The sequence below is a fragment of the Dermacentor silvarum genome, chromosome 9, assembly GCF_013339745.2.
Source record: "Dermacentor silvarum isolate Dsil-2018 chromosome 9, BIME_Dsil_1.4, whole genome shotgun sequence".
Classification (NCBI taxonomy): Eukaryota; Metazoa; Arthropoda; class Arachnida; order Ixodida; family Ixodidae; genus Dermacentor; species Dermacentor silvarum.
In genome coordinates this window covers 55,427,531-55,447,284 of record NC_051162.1, presented here as the reverse complement: position 1 = coordinate 55,447,284, position 19,754 = coordinate 55,427,531, and the positions used below count along the sequence as shown (strand labels likewise).

The following is a 19,754-nucleotide window of genomic DNA, read 5'->3' as shown; positions in this document are numbered from 1 at the left end:
AAAGGAATGTTGTTAGGAAGTCCGAGGGAGAATCGCTTGTGTAATAAAAGAGCGTGACAGACTTTATCAAATGCTTTCTGAAAATCGAGCAGTATGCAGTCAGTCTGCTTGTCCTTATAGAAAGAGAGGAATAAATTGTAAGAAAATTCTACCAGCTGGGTAACGCAAGAGTGACTGGATATAAAACCATGCTTATAGTCTATCAAAAACCTAGTGTGTTGAAGATGGTTATACTATATACTATATGCAGGAAGTGCAGCCGAGGACGGCAGGAAACTAGGTGGGATGATCAAGTTAGGAAATTCGCCGGCGCATGTTGGAATCAGCTAGCGCATGACAGGGGAAATTAGAGATCACAGGGATAGATCCTCCTGCAGTGTACGTAAATATAGGCGGCGGCGGCGGCTGCTGCTGCTGCTGCTGCTGCTGCTGCTGCTGCTGCTGCTGCTGCTGCTGCTGCTGCTGCTGCTGCTGCTGCTGCTGCTGCTGCTGCTGCTGCTGCTGCTGCTGCTGCTGCTGCTGCTGCGCTGCTGCTGCTGCTGCTGCTGCTGCTGCTGCTGCTGCTGCTGCTGCTGCGCTGCTGCTGCTGCTGCTGCTGCTGCTGCTGCTGCTGCTGCTGCTGCTGCTGCTGCTGCTGCTGCTGCTGCTGCTGCTGCTGCTGCTGCTGCTGCTGCTGCTGCTGCTGCTGCTGCTGCTGCTGCTGCTGCTGCTGCTGCTGCTGCTGCTGCTGCTGCTGCTGCTGCTGCTGCTGCTGCTGCTGCTGCTGCTGCTGCTGCTGCTGCTGCTGCTGCTGCTGCTGCTGCTGCTGCTGCTGCTGCTGCTGCTGCTGCTCTGCTGCTGCTGCTGCTGCTGCTGCTGCTGCTGCTGCTGCTGCTGCTGCTGCTGCTGCTGCTGCTGCTGCTGCTGCTGCTGCTGCTGCTGCTGCTGCTGCTGCTGCTGCTGCTGCTGCTGCTGCTGCTGCTGCTGCTGCTGCTGCTGCTGCTGCTGCTGCTGCTGCTGCTGCTGCTGCTGCTGCTGCTGCTGCTGCTGCTGCTGCTGCTGCTGCTGCTGCTGCTGCTGCTGCTGCTGCTGCTGCTGCTGCTGCTGCTGCTGCTGCTGCTGCTGCTGCTGCTGCTGCTGCTGCTGCTGCTGCTTGCTGCTGCTGCTGCTGCTGCTGCTGCTGCTGCTGCTGCTGCTGCTGCTGATGATGAGGATGATGATGATGATGATGATGATGATGATGATGATGATGATGTATATATAAAACTTGTGTAAAAAATGTGCTCATACGTCTTGTAGCAAACGCTGGTCAGTGAAATAGGTGGATAATTACATCCGACTGCTCTGCTGCCTGTCTTATCAATGGGCACTACGTTGCCCATGTTCTATTCCTCCGGTAACGGGGAACCTTGAAAACAAAGATTAAATGAGAGTGTTAAGTATTTTGATCTAGCAATTGGGCACCATTTATTGAGGCAGTTGGGAATTCCGTCGGGTCCGTTTGCTGATGTCGACTTTAGATTTTGCAAAAGGTCTAAGACACCGTGACTCTCTATGGTAACTTTTCGCATAGGCTCTTAGATAAAAGGGGAGTAGCTTAAAAACTGAATTGAGGTAGTTTAAAGAAATCATACTCAAGGTAGTATAAAGAACTTGCTTGGTGTAGACATCAGTGACGATCTACATGTGGTGAATTAGTGTAGGAATACTTACATTACCTTTGCGAATAGATTTTATGATTACTTTTATCGCTCCTGTAGTGCACACCGGCCTCGGTTTCCACGAATATACCTAGTTTGGCTCAGTTATAAGGAGCCCTAACTTTTCAAAGAGAAACAAGCTTTGGAAATAGAGCAAAGGAACTAGAACATTCCCGGAATCTGATGACATTAACTGCCGCTGCTGCTGTCTTGCAAAATCTGTGATGACTGTCGAAGAAAGTAATTTTTTAAAAACCCTTTTTGATCCGATTTCTTAAAGTGAAGTGAAATAGTTATATTACGTGCATGCGGATTGAAAACTTCAGGTAAAGATAACGAAGAAAGTTTTAAATGGAGCTTTTAGCAATGAATCGAAATTTTTTCTCACGAACTGTCAGAACTCGGTGCGTTAAAGCAGAACCGGGCCAAGATACTTTGCAATTGTATCGTGATACGATACAAGAAACTCGAGAAACAAGTATTTGAGATACACATACAAGATACTACCGAAATTATTGTATCCGGTACGATACCTTCCATTTGTATTTGGGATATTTAGATACATTCGCAAATTTCTTCTTATAGATTTATATAATGTAGCAAAAACGCGTAAGCACAAAAATGTTTGCTTGGAACCTTCTCAACTCCTGCCAACCTTGTTTCACTTGAATGAAATGTCTGTTAGTATCTCCAAATGTTTGTATTTCTTGCTCAAGTTCTATTTTCATTGCTTAACAATTTTTGGGGGTTTCTTTAGCTGGTTTGCATGAAAGTTCTTTATACGCTGCGCTATCAGCGGTTCTTGCTTGTCACTTTTGTAATTAATAGGGTCGCTGCACTGTTTGCCAACCAGCTATCTAATTACAAGAACGCCAAGAATCCTCTGCACGATGGCGCAGATACATTGCGACTATTCTTGTGACGCATCGTGTATACAGCGAGCCCATCAAGCTACATTGACCTTTCCTGTTTTATTTATCTGCTGGCGTAAAGCGTTCGTTCGCGACAACTTTATTAACGTGCAATTATGTTATGATCTTTCTTCGACGAGAAAACTTGTGCAGCCCGATGCAGCACACATTGGCGCACGCCGCACAGTACGATGGCTACGAGCAAGTGTCATGGCACCGATGCAACTAAAAACAAACAAGCAAAAATAATCAAGAAAACAAAAGGTCGGCTGCGCGCAGACGTTCGCGTGCTTGTTGTTGTCGAGACTGCGCGAGCGCCACCGCGTGACTCTGTTCCGCCAATAGGGATGCACAGACCTCATCGCCTGACCTCGCTGGAGGGCTCTGGTGGAAAGCTAAACGAATGTCGCTGCCTTTAGTTGTGTTCAGGTGGCTTAGTGGCAGCAATATCAGCTTGAGAAGCGGAGTTCGGACAACGTTTATCTATAGTTTCGCACGGTGATGTTGCGATAGCAGTATTTTATATCTTATACACGATACATTCTTTTATGTATCGGAAAAACAGATACTGATACACGTCTTGCCAGACGTATCATGACACAGATACACAATACCCAAAGAGTATCTAAGATAGTATCTAAGATACATGTATTTTCGCTAGTGCCCAGCGCTAGTTGTAAGTAGCATGTGGTTCTTCAGACATCTCAATTTCAGACATTTCTTCTCAGACATCTCTTCAGACATTTCTTCAGACATCTCAAATATAGCCACAGGCTCCTTTCAAACCATGTTAGCGCGGCCTAAGGCATGTTATATTCATTAGGCAGCAGGTTCTAAAAATAGAGCGCTGAGGCCTGATCTCAGCGTGATGCGACGCAGGGACACTTGTCAAATTGGAGGACATATATTTATCTGCGACACAAAGTAGACAAATTATGTAATTAGCATAGCTGACACTATCATTTCTGAATATAGTATTATTGTTTGTGTTTTTTTTTCAATGTCAGATATTTCCTGCACAATATGTGTCCTGCAGGGATCACTCGACCGGAAAGGGTTAAACAGAAAAATGACAGTGAAAGACTCTGCCTTAACCATAACTTTGCGCAAGTTTTGGAAGATCAGAAAGAAATTTGAGTGGTCAATGATGATTTCGGAAACGAAAAGAAGAGATGTGTCTACATAAATACATAACATCATGATTTTTTTTACCCGCCGCGGTGGCTTAGTAGCTATGGTGTTGCGCTGATAAGCACGAGGTTGCGGGATCAAATCCCGGCCGCGGCGGCTGGATCATGATGAGGGCGAAATGCAAAAAATGTGGTTGATCCCTCTTATATAGGAATCGGTATAGAACACGAAAGTGAAACGTGTCTTCACAGAAGTAGTGTAATGTTTATTGCACATTGATATATAATGTCTATCGGTGTTTTGTGGCTAAAGCGCCCTTAGGCGTTGATGCACCCACGCTGACGCCTGGTGGCACGTCTCCTCCATCACGACTACCAACGTCGATGACCATGAGCAACCGTCGTGCATATGGAAGCTGCACTACGCTGCACACGCTAGCACAACGCGAAAGACGAAGCACGTAACTGACACACTAATACAACGCGCAAGACAAAGCACGTAACTGAATCGTCACCGAGTCAAATCAGCGCGTACAGCGCGTCGTAATTGCAGCCTCCGCGATCAACTTCAGAAACATTTTCAGAGCTAATTGCGGAGGCCACGCTCCGCTGTGCTGAGTACGGTGAACGCCACCTAGGTGGCGTTGGTAGTGCTTCTTGATGCCAGCGTCCCTTCGAATGCTGGCATCGAGGCGTCGTAGTGCTGAGACCACCGAAGCGTTCACTGTCGGTGCGCGTTAGTGTCATAATGCAGTACTTCTCTTTTCTGCTCGTAGGCGGCGGCACCGCCCCGAGCAAGAGCGCGGGTACACGGAGGAGTGTTAGATATATAAGGCGCGTCTGTGTAGCTCTCTGCAAATGCGTTTGTGGCGCAATGGGTTAAACGCTCGGCGATCTATCGTCGCGGACCGAGAGGTCGTGGGTTCGATTTCCAAATTTTGCATGTTTGTGGAACTTTTTCTTCTGGTTTCTTTCTTTGTATTATGTTCTATGACGTATTTCCGTGACGGAATTACGTCAGTGAAGTCTTGGTGGACCCCGGCATAAAACACCTTCGTGTTAAAACTCTCGTGTTCCGTGCATTATGGGTACGTTAAAAACCACTGCTAGTGAACATTAATGCGGAGTACGCCACTACGGCGTGCATCATTGGGCTTCTTCGATTTTCCACTTCTGGCTACCCGCGGGCTGTCAGAACCAGCCAGGACGATTTTGGTCTGGCATCTCTCTGGAAGTTCTCTGGCTAGCAGACGACAAAAAGAGGCGATGAGCGCCCGCCGCCATCTTCGTGGGGACTTGACGGATTGCAACGCGGGCGCTTAAGGACTTTTACCTCGCTCAGCCAACTGGCTTGCGTCGAACGCTAGCGCGCGCCGCCCCGGCTGGCGTGCTTTTGGACTCGCGTACTTGTCGGAGCGATTCCCGATGTCGGCGCGGTGCGTAGATCGCTGATTGCATTACTTCTAGCGTTATCTTACTAGGATGCTGACGTACCGTTCCGCCTTGCGAGGCGCAGCCATACCAGCGGCGGCGAACCATTTGAAGCTTTCTTTTGTTTGTGTCCCGCGAATGCTTCTTCTCGGCCGTGAACAGCGCGCTGCGCTCTCGATCATGCTTGCATGGTATCTTCATCGTGTTCCGCGAGAGTTGTCGAAGTTGTAGACGCACATTCCCGCACATTGCGGTGCTTTTTCGGTTGATGTCTTTTTCGGGTGGTAACCGTTTTCACATTTCTCTCGTATATGCGGCGATATGTCTTTTTTCTGCAGTTAGCGTAGGCATCGCAGCTAACCCGGGTTCGTTCCGTCGTATCTTGGGCGGCAGCTCGAAACCGATGGGTTGTACTATATATAGGCCGTTGATGTTAAAGGAATGCACTTGTTGAGATGAGTAATGACCACACGTACAGCTTTATTATTGCTCTCATGATCGACCAATACTGTTTTTCGTGTGAAGCTTTTCGCGGGTTACAGGCGGCGTGCATTTTCACGCGCCAGCCGGAGACAGGAGCAGCACCATCAGCCGAAAATTTCTGAAATCTAATTCAAGCATGTACTAAATTTTATGCATATGACTAGACGTACCCGGTATACTGCTTTTTCGTGTCTTGTCAAATGATGTGAAATGTCACCGGTGGCCGACGTGGCCAACGTGATCGCTGTACGAGCAGGCATCCTCGAGCGATCGCTTTAGCGATCACTAAGGTGCGATTTCGCGTCTTGGAATCGGACCCGTCGCACGCCGTTTGTTGCGCTGTGCAAAGTGAGCTGCGCAGTGCGTGTCCTGTGCCGAGTCGCGCAAAATCTCGCAAAAGTGATCGTATTCCTGAATGCAACTATATATTTCCAAGGTGACAACGCAGAAATGGGCCGCCTACGCCGCGCGCGCCGCGTACGCCGGTCGCTGCCATGCTGGTAGCATGTTTACATTTCTCCCGCGGCCAGCGCTGTCCCGGCGTTCGATTTTGCAAACTTCGGGCAGCTCCGGGTTGTCTTGGGATCCCAGCCCACGTGACTTCCTATCAGAACCGGAACTAGCTGGCTGCCAGCGGGCTGCCAGAACTCCGAAAATCGAAGTTTCCCATTATCAATCGTGGTTTTAGCACGCAAAACCTCAGAATTCAATTCAAGGGCTCACCCTTCGATCGCCGCGTCCAGCAATAGAAAAAAAAAACACCGCATATCCACGGGGTGAATGATGATAAGTGGGCGAAGCTCCGGAGGGAATCATCGGTAAACCGTGAATCTTCCGTGTAATTCGCCCAGTCTCGCCGCACTAAATCGAACGATTGACTTCCAGCAATGACACGCGCCATATGTTACGTCATTCCTATTTTATAACAGCGCCGTTCATTATAATTGCACCATCTCCCGCTTAAGGGGACGCTAGCACAAACGCGTTGGAAACGTGCAGTACTCTCTAGTAAGGGGGAGAGGACACAGCGTCTTACGCAGCCGTGTACACATGCCGGAACGTGCACCGCGTTTGCCGACGCCATCACATGACTGCTGAGAGAGTATAACCCCCGTATTCATAAACGCTCCTCGACTCGAACTTGACTTGCCACTGCCTTCAACGCGTTTCGAACGCGCTGCCCAAGGCAGTGGCAAGTCAAGTCATATAGGAGGCTATGGTCAAGTTCAAGTCGAGGAGCGTTTATGAATACGGGGGTAAGGCGGAGAGGCCACAGCGTCTTACACCAGCTTCTTACACGGGCCGTAACGCGCTAGCACAAACGCGTTAGAAACGCGCAGTCTTTCGTTAATGTTGGGTATTTATTGTCATCGTGGTGCGTGTGTCCATGTCGGCTTCGTGGCGTAGTGGTTAGCGCCGCGCGTTCGCAAGCGAGGGGTCCCTGGTTCGATTCCGCGCTACGGACACAACTTTCGGAACTTTTTTTTATAAAAAAAATTGCCGCGTATCTGCGTGCTTCGCTGGAAATGTCGTCGAAAGACGATAGTCTTCTGCCGGCCGTACTACATGAGTGCTGGTCTGATCCGCGGCCACCCGTGATGCTGTTCTCGTACCATTTCCGTCCTGGCATGATACATGCAATGGAGGTTTGTTTGAACCATAGAGTTTCTAAATAAAAAACCTAGAGGGAAAAGTGGCGCTAGTGTCTACGGGGGTTCTCCTGAACGTCGCCTCAACCTACATGGGAATGATGGGAAGTACAGGCTTCGGATTGACTTATGTCTTGAAACTGGTGGCGTTTGCATGCGGCGCAGTAAACGAAGCTGTATTAAAACATTTTCGTGCAAAAATTAATTTTATTTATGTTGTGTTTGATACAATATAAAGTTTGTATGACTTTGAGATTGAAGCATGGTTTACCACCAGGGTATGCATCGTTCTGCCGGATTTAGCGCCATTGAATAACTATTTATTTACTTTCACAACAGCAATAACAACCATGCATGGGCTTATATAAAAATACTCATCAAATATTTGTGGGAAAAAAATTTTGTATTATGAGAAAAGTGTTGCGCCTTTGAGAGACGCCTGCTCGCTGCGACGCTGCGAGCAGGCGTCGCAGCGAGCAGGCTACGACGCCTGCTCGCTGCGAACGCGGGGAAAGTGAACTTTTCTCGCAGACGCACTTGCGTATGCGCAGACGCACTTGCGAACTCTCTCGCTCTTTCGATATCCCTTCTTTCGCTCCCACTTACCCCTCCCCGTTGGCGCTGAGCCGTGCTCCCTCAAGGGCTGCAGAAGATAGCGCCAACCTTTCCTTTTCCCTCAAGAACCACTTATCATCATCATCTCGCTCTTTCGAAAGGCTGCATCGGCTGTCACGATTGATGAACGTCTTCGAGTACTTTTAAATACATCTGCTGCAGTGCTATCTTGGACGCTTGTGGCCTCTTACGAGCATGCTTCACTATATTTTATGTTGACGTACCGCTTCTTCTGAAGTGCGCGCCAGCAACTGTTGTGTCGTGGCTTTGCGCTTACCCGTTTTGCGACAGCAGACTACAGCCAGGAAGCAGCAACCTTTCCTACCACAAGTAAGTTTGTGTTCTACGGATTGTAGCAACTGCGCTTGGAGCAAAACTAGCGAAACCAAAACTGACAAAAAATACCTGTAGACTAGTTCGCCAGTCAACAGAATACCAATCCGTAGCCTGTACTTCCCATCATTCCCATGATAGTTGAACGATCGCAGCGCCACATTGCCCTGTAGTTATAGTAATATGAAACTCTATGGTTTGAACAGATTTCATTTTACCGCATTATTTCATCAAGCGGCCATTTATGTTTTGCCCTGCCTCAGACAGCGCTTCCTTTATGTTGAATCGGCCGCATCTGGCTGGCATTGATAAAATTGAGGAGGCGCTGCGTAGAGACGTGGACGCCATCTGGCAATACGTCGGGAAACATGAGCTTGTGCAGAGGGTTTCCTTCCTCCATGGCAGAGGGCGCTCGTCGGCGCACAGTCGGGGAACGTCGTTCGTAGGCGCGCATAGCATGGCATTTTCAGCGCAGCTTAAGAAACTAGGGTCTTTAGAGTTACGTATCTATGTATTTTCTATTAAAGGAACACACCTCCTAATACTTACCTAGTGATGTTGCGCCTCAGATATGCGTAATATTTACTTTGTGATCGATAACGTTCACAAGTATGAACAGCCATACCAGTTTAAGTAGTGTGGGCGGTAAGCAAGTGGTCCAACTTTGGCCGGTTGACTGAATCGGGTGACAGACAGACAAACAGACAGACCAAATTTTCAGCGTTTAAGTTCCCCAAGAAAGACTATTCTCCGGAAGCTGGCTTCCGGAAGCGGAACCGGAAGTGGAAACGGAAGCGGAACCAGAAGTGGAACCGGAAGCGGAAGTCGGCTTCCGGTTATACTATACGTATACATATATATGTATGTATGGGTATACATACATATACGGACACACAACGCCATCTATTGAGCAATTCATAAAACTAGACGGGGCTACCTACTACGACGGGGACGAACGGCTGCCGCTATAAGGAGCTTCGCCCCTAAAAGTAGACGTGGCTACCTACTACGACGACGACGACTGCTACTACTACATACTACAGAGGAGGGACAGACCCACACCCTAAGGAGCTTCGCCCCTAAAAACTCTGATTGGCCATATGTTGTATGTGCGAGTTAAAGCGAGCGAGGGCGAGGGACGCACGCTTTCACGGGGAGCGAACGCACGGAGGAGAGCAAACGCGACTTCCCAGTGGAAGGGAAGTGGTGGGCGAGGAGGGCATCGAGGCACCCTAGACTGTGCGTCTGCGTGCATGCCCGCTCTTCCACTGCGGCGCATGCGCGCAGCCCTGCCGGCCTCTGCCGCCGACTCTCTCTGAGCTCTCGCCCGCCTCTCCCCCTAACAGTGTCGACAACGGCGTTTAGCCGTTCCTTCACGTAGCCAGCGTTTTGACAGCGGTTGTGGGTGGTCACACAAGCAACGCGCACAAGTGTTGTCGACGGCGGCGGTGTTTTACCCGCGTTCGCACCGAACGCGCGCATTGTTGGTGACGTGTATATGAAGAACGTGCCAACCTTTGCCGTACCCCCTATGGTGGTGTACCGTAGCGACCCTAAGGCCATGGTCCCTGGGGTCAATAAATAAATGAAAACCACTGGATCATATATATTTCGCATTCTTTAATAGTTCAAGTAACCAATGACACCATCAAATCTTAATAGTCATAATTGGAAATACATAATTCACACCATAGTGCAGCTTCCCTGGTCTTCCAACTACGCCCCCCGTGAAAAGGCTGACAGTTCTCTTTTTTTTTTTTTTTTGCAGTGCGCGTTATACTGTTCTATGACTTTCCATGAACTTAGGCACAGCGTCTACCCAACTCATCTTCCCTACACGTCCTGCGACGCCCTTTCGTGTTATTTACTGCCTGCAAATGAAGTTGTAAAACGGTTTTTCCCCCATAGAGTCCTTGCATAACAGGGAGAACGCTGGTTACATCGGCCCTAAATTCTGGAAAGCTTAACGATAGAGAGAATTACAGTGAAACTAAAGAAACAAAGGAAATTAGAGGACGCGGAGCGGTGTTTTAATCAGTGATACTCTGAGGAGACTGCTTCGAAAGCCAGTGGCGCTGACTACTCGGCTTTACAGTCTCTTTTATCTCAGTTGAAAATTCGAAAGTGGGCTGTCCGAGTCCGTTAGTGGTTTCCGCTGTGCCTCACCTGATGTCGTCAGGCAACCGCATCGCCTCAAAACTGCGATTCCAACTCATTCCCTTGAGATAACGCGCAGTTGGGCGCGCCAACCACTGCACGGTCGCACCGCCTTGGATCCTGGCAATTTGTGAAGTGTTTTGCACGTCGCACAGACCCTAAGAGTGCGCATGCGTTTCGGAAGCCACAACTGTCAATAACGTGGCGGACCAGGACAACGTTGTGTTGCATCGCATAAAATAAAATAAAGTGTTGTTCTAGAAAAGATTGCGTTGTCCTCTGTGAGAGCCTGCTGTTTTCACGGCAAGTGAGTTCAGTATTGTAGAAGTCGGGGGAGTCTGCCGAATAAAAACAAAAAGTTGCAGTGGCTTAGCTCGGCTATGCCAGGATATACGTAGCGTTAGCAAAGGTTCAGCTGATTATTCTTAGCTTTCCTGGTTGTCTCCTACGCTCAACCGCTAATTGCCAGGCAACTACTTCGGGATCCGATGAGTCAAGCTTCTCCGTTCTTCTGCGCTGTTGAGCAGCATTTGCGCTCTCCTTCTCCATGGCTATACCACACTGGCAAACGCCAGTCAGAAGCGCAGCGGCTCCAGCGCAGTGTCAGACGGCGACTGCACAGTGAGGGCTCTGTTTTATACTCCGACGTTCATAACGCGCTCGCGCGCCGGCGTTGGTTTCGTCGCGTCACGTCGGCGAAGACACGCCAGGCGCAAATCCGCCTGCCCTATAGTACAACGCGACGCGGCCCGACGCAGCGGCCGGAGCCAAATCAGCGCATGCTCAGTAGAGCAGAGCAGAGCGCGGAAAGCGAGCTCCGCGCGGAAAGAAACGCGGACGCGGTGCAGTCTGGGTAACGTCGTCGGCGCGAAATGCAGCATGCTGCATTTCGCGCCGGCTGCCGCCGGGCCGCGCCGACGGACGCTGGTCGCGTCGGTCGCGCCGCACGTCAGAGTATAGAGTGCTCGCGTTTTGCTAGCGTAGCGTCGCTGTGCCCAGCGTGCGCGCGCGTCGACGTTACGTCGGAGTATAACAGAGCCCTGAGCGCGCGCCGGCGCCAGTGCGTCTACCACGGCTACGACGTCACTCCTCTGGAATGCGCAGACCGGCGGCGGTGAGTCGCGCGCGGCGGCGGCGGAGTGCGCGAGAGGTGCCGGCTCCGATGGCTCCGGTGCGCAAGCCGTGTGACATCACTGATCCTTGCGCATGCGCAGCACGGCTCTTGATGTGCCGCGCGAAACGGGCTTGGCTAGGCCAGTGTAGCTAACGCTACAAAACGGCAATGCTTGCACTCGGCCACGCAAAGCTCGAGACGCAGCAAAGCTGTCCGATCGATTGCGTCATCACCTAAGAGATACCTGGCATAATCAAGCTCAACTCACGCATTGCCAAGGCCGAATCTAGCTGCTACCAAGTTCAACCTCGACATAGAATTCAACCTAGTTACTGCCAGGAGACGCAATCGATCGACCACGAGTCATTGTGACTCGAGCTTTGCACGGCCTACTGCAAGCTTTGCCTCCCCATTACGATGACACAAGAGAAGTGGAATTGCACGCTGGAAAGGTTAGCGGCCACGCAGCCAGCTGTGGAAGAAGACGACGACGATGAACGCGGGACTAGTGCCACGAGCATGTGCAGAGCACGAGTTCGGGCGCTTAGGAAGCCTACATGCAAACGGCGTTGAATGTAGGCTCCCTATACGAGCGCTAACCGAGGGGCGCCAACAAGCCAGCTGCGGAAGAAGACGACGACGCTCGAGCCGATGCTGAATATGATAGTTTCGTGAAACGCGCCCCTTTTACGGCTGGCTTAAACAGCTTCGCTGTTAAAACAAATAAAAAAAGTTGTCGCAGTTTCACCTGAAAGGCGAAGCATCAATTGCGATAGCAAACTTGTAGAGAGCTATACGAAGTAATGATATTAGCTTTATCAGCTGTATAAACTTAGACATGTAGCAGCATCGGCAACACGCACAACTGTTGTCGACGCCATCGGCGTTTTGCCCGCGTTCGCTCAAAATGCGTGCGGCGTTGGTGACTGTTGCCGGAGCCTCTGATATAAATAGGCACTGCGTGCCGCAGCTAAACGTCGCCTCCCTTCCCTCCCCCTCCCCCACGGCCTCTCGCTCGTCGGAAGAAGGCGCGTTTGCTCTACATACATGGTGATTGTGAAGGAGAACAGAGACGCCTACTTCTGCAGCCCTTAAGCGAGCACGGCGCAGAACGCGCGTTTGTTCTCCGCCGTGCGTTCACTCCCCGTGAAAGACGCGCCCCTCACGCCCTTTCACTCGCACATACAGCGTTCGGCGCGCGGCGACGATTTCTTCTCCAAATGACGTCATACGGAACCTCACGGCGACGGCGACGGCGACGCCGACGGTAGAAATCTGCTTTTGAGTGTCCATATAATTGCTATCGCAATAAAAAATCACAACATATCCACGGGGTGAATGATGATGAGTGGGCGAAGCTCCGGAGGGAATCATCGGATCTCCCGCTTAAGGGGACGCTAGCACAAACGCGTTAGAAACGTGCAGTACTCTCTAGTAAGGGGGAGCGGCCACTGCGTCTTACGCAGCCATTACACATGCCGGAACGTGCACCGCGTTTGCCGACGCCATCACATGACTGCTGAGAGAGTATACCCTCCCCCCGTATTCATAAACGCTCCTCGACTTGAACTTGACTTGCCACGCCTTGGGCAGCGCGTTCGAAACGCGTTGAAGGTAAGGCGGAGAGGCCACAGCGTCTTACACCAGCTTCTTACACGTGCCATAACGCGCTAGCACAAACGCGTTAGAAACGCGCTAGAAACGCGGCCTTTCGTTAATGTTGGGTATTTATTGCCATCGTGGTGCGTGTGTCTATGTGCGCTTCGTGGCGTAGTGGTTAGCGCCGCGCGTTCGGAAGCGAGGGGTCCCTGGTTCGATTCCGCGCTACGGACACAACTTTCGGGATTTTTTTTTTCATAAAACGCCGGAAGCGTTCTCCGGAAGCCGGAAGCTGGCTTCCGGAAGCGGAACCGGAAGTGGAAACGGAAGCGGAACCGGAAGCAGAAGTCGGCTTCCGGTTATACTATACGTATACATATATATGTATATATGGGTATACATACATATACGGACACACAACGCCATCTATTGAGCAATTCATAAAACTAGACGTGGCTACCTACTACGACGGGGACGAACGGGTGCCGCTATAAGGAGCTTCGCCCCTAATAAGTTGCGTAAGTGACTTGTTGTCGCCACTTCTGTACACTAATGGCAAGTAAAGATCCACGGGCCTCGAACTCTGGGTAAATTTAGCACTCCACCTATTTAAAGGGGGATCATTTTGTTATTAACGCGTTAGCATTTAGAGCCCCGTGTAGCAGAAAATCTGGCGTCGGCAATTCCCGGCATTTGGAACTTATGTAACCGTAATTTTTACCGGGAAACGCTGGCGGTGAACGCTATGCACGAAGGCGCGCTTTCTGGGAGAAACGCGGCCTCTTTCGTGGGCTGGCCTTCTTTTATTGTTTGCACCTTTAATATTTCAGCCTAAAAAGATTTAGCCTAAAAGGCATGCGCTGTCGGTGTTTTGTTTCATGACAGTTGTTTGTGGGCTGTCACTCTCAGAATTCCGAGGAATAACTTTGTAAAGAATACAAGACAAAGTGTGAGCAACTTTAGTGGTAAAATATATTTGGAGGGCCTGCGCGGTAGAGATGATTTTCTCGGCCGCGGGCGGCTATGCATTTTCTGCGACACGGGGCCCTAAACGCTATCGCGTGAAAATATATATTGTAGCCCGCTAAGGTCTTGTTCCGGCCGCACAACTGAGTGAGTGAGTGAAAACTTTATTATTCCACCGAGCTGGGGTGCCCGCCTCTTAACCTACACGTAGGTAGGGGGGGAGGACGAAGCAGTCCCCGCGCGTTGAGGACGGTGAGTCTTCACGGCCTCAACGGCCAGGCGGATTGCTCGACTCTGGTCGTCTTCAGCCTCGCTCTGGAGCAAGGCCTCCCAGGCTTCTCTACTGTCAATGTTTTCTTTGGCTCCTGGGGAACCAGCACACTACCATATTACATGGTCTAACGTACCTTTCTCCTTACAAATTTTGCAGAGGGCGTCGTTATAGTCCCTCGTCTGAGTTAAGTAGATCCAATATGGTGATGTATAATTGTTTCCCTGGAGGCGCCGCCAAATGCGAGCGTCCTCCAGAGAGAGAGACCGATGCGGAGGCGGAAATATTTTTCTTTCGGCTTTGTAATGATCGACAATTTCCCTGTACGTGATGATGCTATCTTTGATCCCTGGAACTGGCTGCTCTAGAGTTGCCCGGTGGTAGAGTGCTCGGGCGAGCTCGTGAGCGGCTTCGTTTCCTGCGACTTCTTCATGGGCCGGAACCCAAACAAAAGTTATGTCCCTACTAGGAGGGTTCTTGAGTAGAATTTTGAGGGCCTCTTCCGAGATTCGCCCTTTGCTAAAATTTCGGATAGCTAATTTGCTATCGCCTAATATGACTCCCGCTTTTGTACCCGCACAAGCGAGCGCTACTGCAACCTCCTCGTCTGTACAGGCGTCCCTCGTACACGTGGAGCACGCTATCTTAACGCACCCGTCGCCATCTACCACCGTCGATACCGCAGCCCCGTCTTTGCCGCAAGCGGCGTCCACGTACGCTACTTTATGCGCCGGCGTGTTTTTAAGTTTATTTACTAGAGCTTTAGCCCTGTGAGCTCTCCTCTCTTTGTTGTAGATAGGGTGCATATTTTTAGGTAGGGGGGTAATTCGGAAGCGTTTACGCACGTCCAACGGTATGTCCTTCTTGCCAGTCGAGGCACCCCTGTCACATTGGATTCCTACCCATTCCATGATTTTTCTCCCTGTTTTGGACTGGCCTAATCTTTCCAACTGAGATACTCGTACTGCCTCCATGAGTTCAACTAGCGTGTTGTGAACCCCCATTTTGAGAAGAAGGTCTGTCGAGGTTGAGTCTGGGAGTCCTAGGGCTCTCTTAACGCTCTTCCTAATAATCGCGTCTATTTTGTCTTTTTCTTCTTGTTTAAAAACAAGATACGGTGTGGCATACGCTATTCGACTAGTAATAAAGGCTTGCATGAGCCTGAGGAGGCTGTTCTCTTTGAGGCCCCTGCCTTTGAGTGCAACTCTCCTAAATATCCCCGTGACTTGCGCCGCGTATCCTTCTAACTTTTTGATTGTCGTGAGGTTGTATCTATTTCTCTGGATATACATGCCCAGAATTCTGATTTCCTCCACCTTGGGAACCTCCTTTCCGTTTATGAATACATTGATTGGTATGCTGCCCCCAGCGTGTCTCCTTTGATGTTTTGGCTCAATGATTAATAGCTCCGATTTCTGTGGCGAGCACGACAAGCCTCTGCGGGCCGCATACTCTTCCACCATATTTGCCGCTATCTGTAGTTTAAGTTCGATGGCTGCGTCGCTCCCACTGTTAACCCAGATGTTGATATCATCCGCGTACATGCTAAATTTTATCGATTTAATCTTATTGAGTTCCGCTGGGAGACTCCTCAGCACTATGTTGAATAGGAAGGGTGATAGCACCGACCCTTGGGGAGTCCCCTTGCTCCCAAGTGTGATGGGAGGGGACTTTACATCCAGATATTTTATATTCGCCTCCCTCTGTGACAGAAAGTCTTTGACGTATGTATATGCCCTATGACCCACACCTACCTCTTCAAGGCCTGCCAAGATAGCCTCGTGGCTAACGTTGTCAAATGCCTTGGTGAGGTCGAGGCCTAGGATCGCCCTGGTGTCAGTTGAGTCATATCGGTCTAGGATATCATGCTTTAGTCTGAGCATGACATCTTGTGTACTGAGCCCCGGCCTGAATCCAACCATTTCATGCGGCCAGAGATCGTTCTCCTCCATGTACCTGGTCAGTCTTGTCTGAACAACATGCTCCATCAATTTTCCTACACACGAGGTGAGGGAAATTGGTCGCATGTTGTTCAAGCTGGGTACTTTGCCTGGCTTTGGAATAAAGACTACGTCCGCCTGTTTCCATGTCTTTGGGAGTTCTCCTGTCTCCCACACCTGGTTCATGTACTTGGTTAGTGCGATGATAGACTCATCGTCTAGATTCCTGAGAGCTGTGTTCGTTATCCCGTCCGGACCCGGGGCCGATCTCTTTCTGAGGTTATTAATCTCTGCTCTAACCTCTGTCGAGGTGATGGGGGCATCGAGATCTGGGTTGGGAGGTCCCTCGTAGTCCTTAAACACCTCGCTCGCTGTTTTTCCAAGATATGTCTCTTGGAGCTCGCTAATGAGCTCGTCTGAACTCTCTACTGGCAAGGTTACGTCATAGCAGCCATGTTTGGAAGAGCCCTTGTGGCAAAACGCTCGGATGAAGGTAGATTCGCATTTTCTTAAGAAGCCAGGCAAGTAACAATGCTAAGCGTTTTATCGAACGATTCGGACCGTAAAATTCGATCTTGCTGTGAAATTATACCAATAACGAAGCAGAAGTAGGCTCAAAATCTTTTTAAAACGTTCTGTAGGGAAAGACGCAGATCACTGTTTGCACATCAACAGCTGTTCAGAACACTGCAGACATCGTTGATGGCCTTTGTTTAAGCAAACAAGGGGCTCTTTTTTTTTTCACAAGCACTGGGCACAGTGCGTCGTGGGGCAAAGTGCTAGAAAACCTGGAGGTACAAGGTCACGCTTGTGTTTCCGAGAAGAGCGTTCTCGTGAACTGGCTGCCCGCCTATGTGTCAATGAAAATGGGTATATGGCTTGTTTGTACGTAATCCTCAAATCTTCATAGCACACATACAAATATCCGGTCCCAGAAAGCACCTGCGGGAACACACATAGCTTTGTGTTTTATTCTTCCTTTTTTTCCGTTTCTTTCTTTCTTTCAAATACAACAATTCCTTCGCGGAAGGCAGAAGCTAACGGTAAAGTGTAAACTCCGAAAAGAAAAAAAAAGGGCAAAGGCAGCAGATTTCAGCGATTCCTTCACTTCTTGATTCATTTACTGCGACATCAACATTTTCGCACAGTGAAGATCACCGTGTTATTTTTTCTTGCCTGATTTGATGAAAAATGCCCGTGTACCGTGTGAATTGGGTGCACGTTAAAGAACCCTGCTTGGTCATGCAGTCTTTGCCATTTAGTCATCGTCATACCGTCTTCGTCGTGCACTCGTGATCGCTCCAACGTCGTGGTTCTGTTGTAGTGATTCGAATGCCGCCATTCCATTGTTGCCATGCCATTGTTGTCACGCCGTCGACGTCATTGTGACGTCATCTGTCGTCGTCATACAGTCTTCGTCACTCCTCCGTCGTCATTCATTTGTCGTCGGGCGCGGGGTGGGCATGATCGAGCTCTCCATGTTTATGTTGAGGGAGGCGTTTCGTGGTGAAAATGTGTCAAACTTGGTCGTGTGCTCTCTCCTTGTAAATGTTCGCTAAACAAGGACAGCGTTCTGCGCGAACACCAACGTAAGCTTCGCCGCTGTGTGTGTGTGTGTGTGTGCGTGTGCGTGTGTGTGTGCGTGTGCGTGTGCGTGTGTGTGTGTGTGTGTGCGTGTGCGTGTGTGTGTGCGTGTGCGTGTGCGTGTGCGTGTGCGTGTGTGTGTGTGTGTGTGTGTGTGTGTGTGTGTGTGTGTGTGTGTGTGTGTGTGTGTGTGTGTGTGTGTGTGTGTGTGTGTGTGTGTGTGTGTGTGTGTGTGTGTGTGTGTGTGTGTGTGTGTGTGTGTGTGTGTGTGTGTGTGTGTGTGTGTGTGTGTGTGTGTGTGTGTGTGTGTGTGAGCATCTCCCGTTAATCGCAGAGTACACACTGACTGTCTTTGACGGGTATCGGCATCCAAGTATTTTCTTGCATAGTTTTTTTGTGTGTGTCGCTTCGAGTCCGTGCTCGTCAGACTGCGCGAAACAATTCTGCGGTTCGTGCACCCAGTGCACAATACACAGGCGTTTTTGCATTTCTCCCCCATCAAATGCGGCCGCGGTGGCCGCGATTTGATCCCGCGCCCTAGGACTTAGCAGCGCCACGTCAAAACTATTACCCCACCACGGCGGGTGTCCCGACTGTGGAGGTCGTTGCATGTGGATCTTTGATGGAGATGTGACAACTATTTGAGAAATCAGTGTTTACGAAATGAAAACTGCGAGTTCGAGTGCGCAACCCAAGTTCCATGCAAGTTGTTTGTTTTCTACAGTGCAGTTCGTGAACGACAGCGTAAACCGCGATTACCTGTTACGTAACGTTTGTCCGCGGCTTCCACTTCTGGGCACGGTTTATCGAACGCTCGCATCTCGTGGAAGTCTTTGCAGCCGATGCTTATCTGTGACCTATATACTGCTGGCCTCGTCTTGCAACTTTCAAGGGCTAAGCTCCTCGCCTTGAGCTTCATCCTTCGTTATGTGATTGCCAATGCAATGCGTCTGTGGGTAAAGACACTTTGCCGGGTTTATTGGCGCAGAGCGCTAAGCCGACCTAACGCAGCGAACTCAAGGTCACAAGCCTAACGTCTGCGTTCTCTCGGTCGCGAGCTTATCTTTTCTCTTCGCCTTCTTCGATGCGCCACGCGAGCACGATTTCCAACAACCTCAGCGGCCAGCAATCTCACTTGCACAGTTTCAGAGGAAAAAGAAGTTGAACCGGTCTCGTGAGCTCGGCGTCGTCTGCTAGTCGGACTTTGCATGCTACGACGTACCCATCGCTCCCCTTAAAAATTTTAACAACTTTACCTAATTTCCGAAATGTAATGGGTACTTCGTTTTCTCTAATAGTCCCAATTCATCATTCTTTAAGCAGTTGTCGAGCTTCTGCGTGCCTCTCAGTGTAAAGATGTAATCTTTATACCAGTGCTGCCAAAAGTCGTTTAGTTTTTGTTCTCTAAATCTGCAGGCGCGCCGTGTGTCTGTGCGGCCTCCCGAGTTCTCGCTAACTTGCGCTTGTGGAAGGGCAGTGAGACGTCTACCTGACAACAAGTGCGAATGAGTTAGTACTCCCGCTTCGGCAGCATCATCAGAAATGTGTGTGAGTGGTCTAGAATTTATCACTGCCTCGACCTGTGTTAGTAAAGTGTGGAGCTGTTCGAAGCTGTAGCATCCTTTTCCTAGTGTTTTCCGGAGGCTGTTCTTAACTGTTCGAATCGTCGTTTCCCAATATCCTACCCACCACGAAGCGCGCTCAGCAATGAACTTCCATGTGATGTTACTAGATGCACAAAAGTTCTGTATCTAGGCATCGCGTAGAAGTCCATTTGTCAGCTTAAGTTCGCGACTGGCTGCATTAAACATTAAAGCATCGTCAGAATAAATTACACGTGGCAAGCCACGGCGCGAAATAAATCGACGAAAGGCCAATAAAAAGGAATCCAC

General features: G+C 49.9%; 1 protein-coding gene across 1 annotated transcript; it reads right to left on the bottom strand.

The window, feature by feature from the left end:
* Positions 1-819: 819 nt before the first annotated feature.
* LOC119463607 (ataxin-8-like) lies at positions 820-5,352 on the bottom strand (the record flags this gene model as incomplete). Its single annotated transcript, XM_037724435.1, has 2 exons — positions 5,215-5,352; positions 820-1,128 (listed from the first exon to the last, which is right to left on the bottom strand). Coding segments are annotated over exons 1-2 (447 nt in total), but the record flags the coding sequence as incomplete, so codon positions are not given.
* Between the last annotated feature and the right edge of the window lie 14,402 nt (positions 5,353-19,754).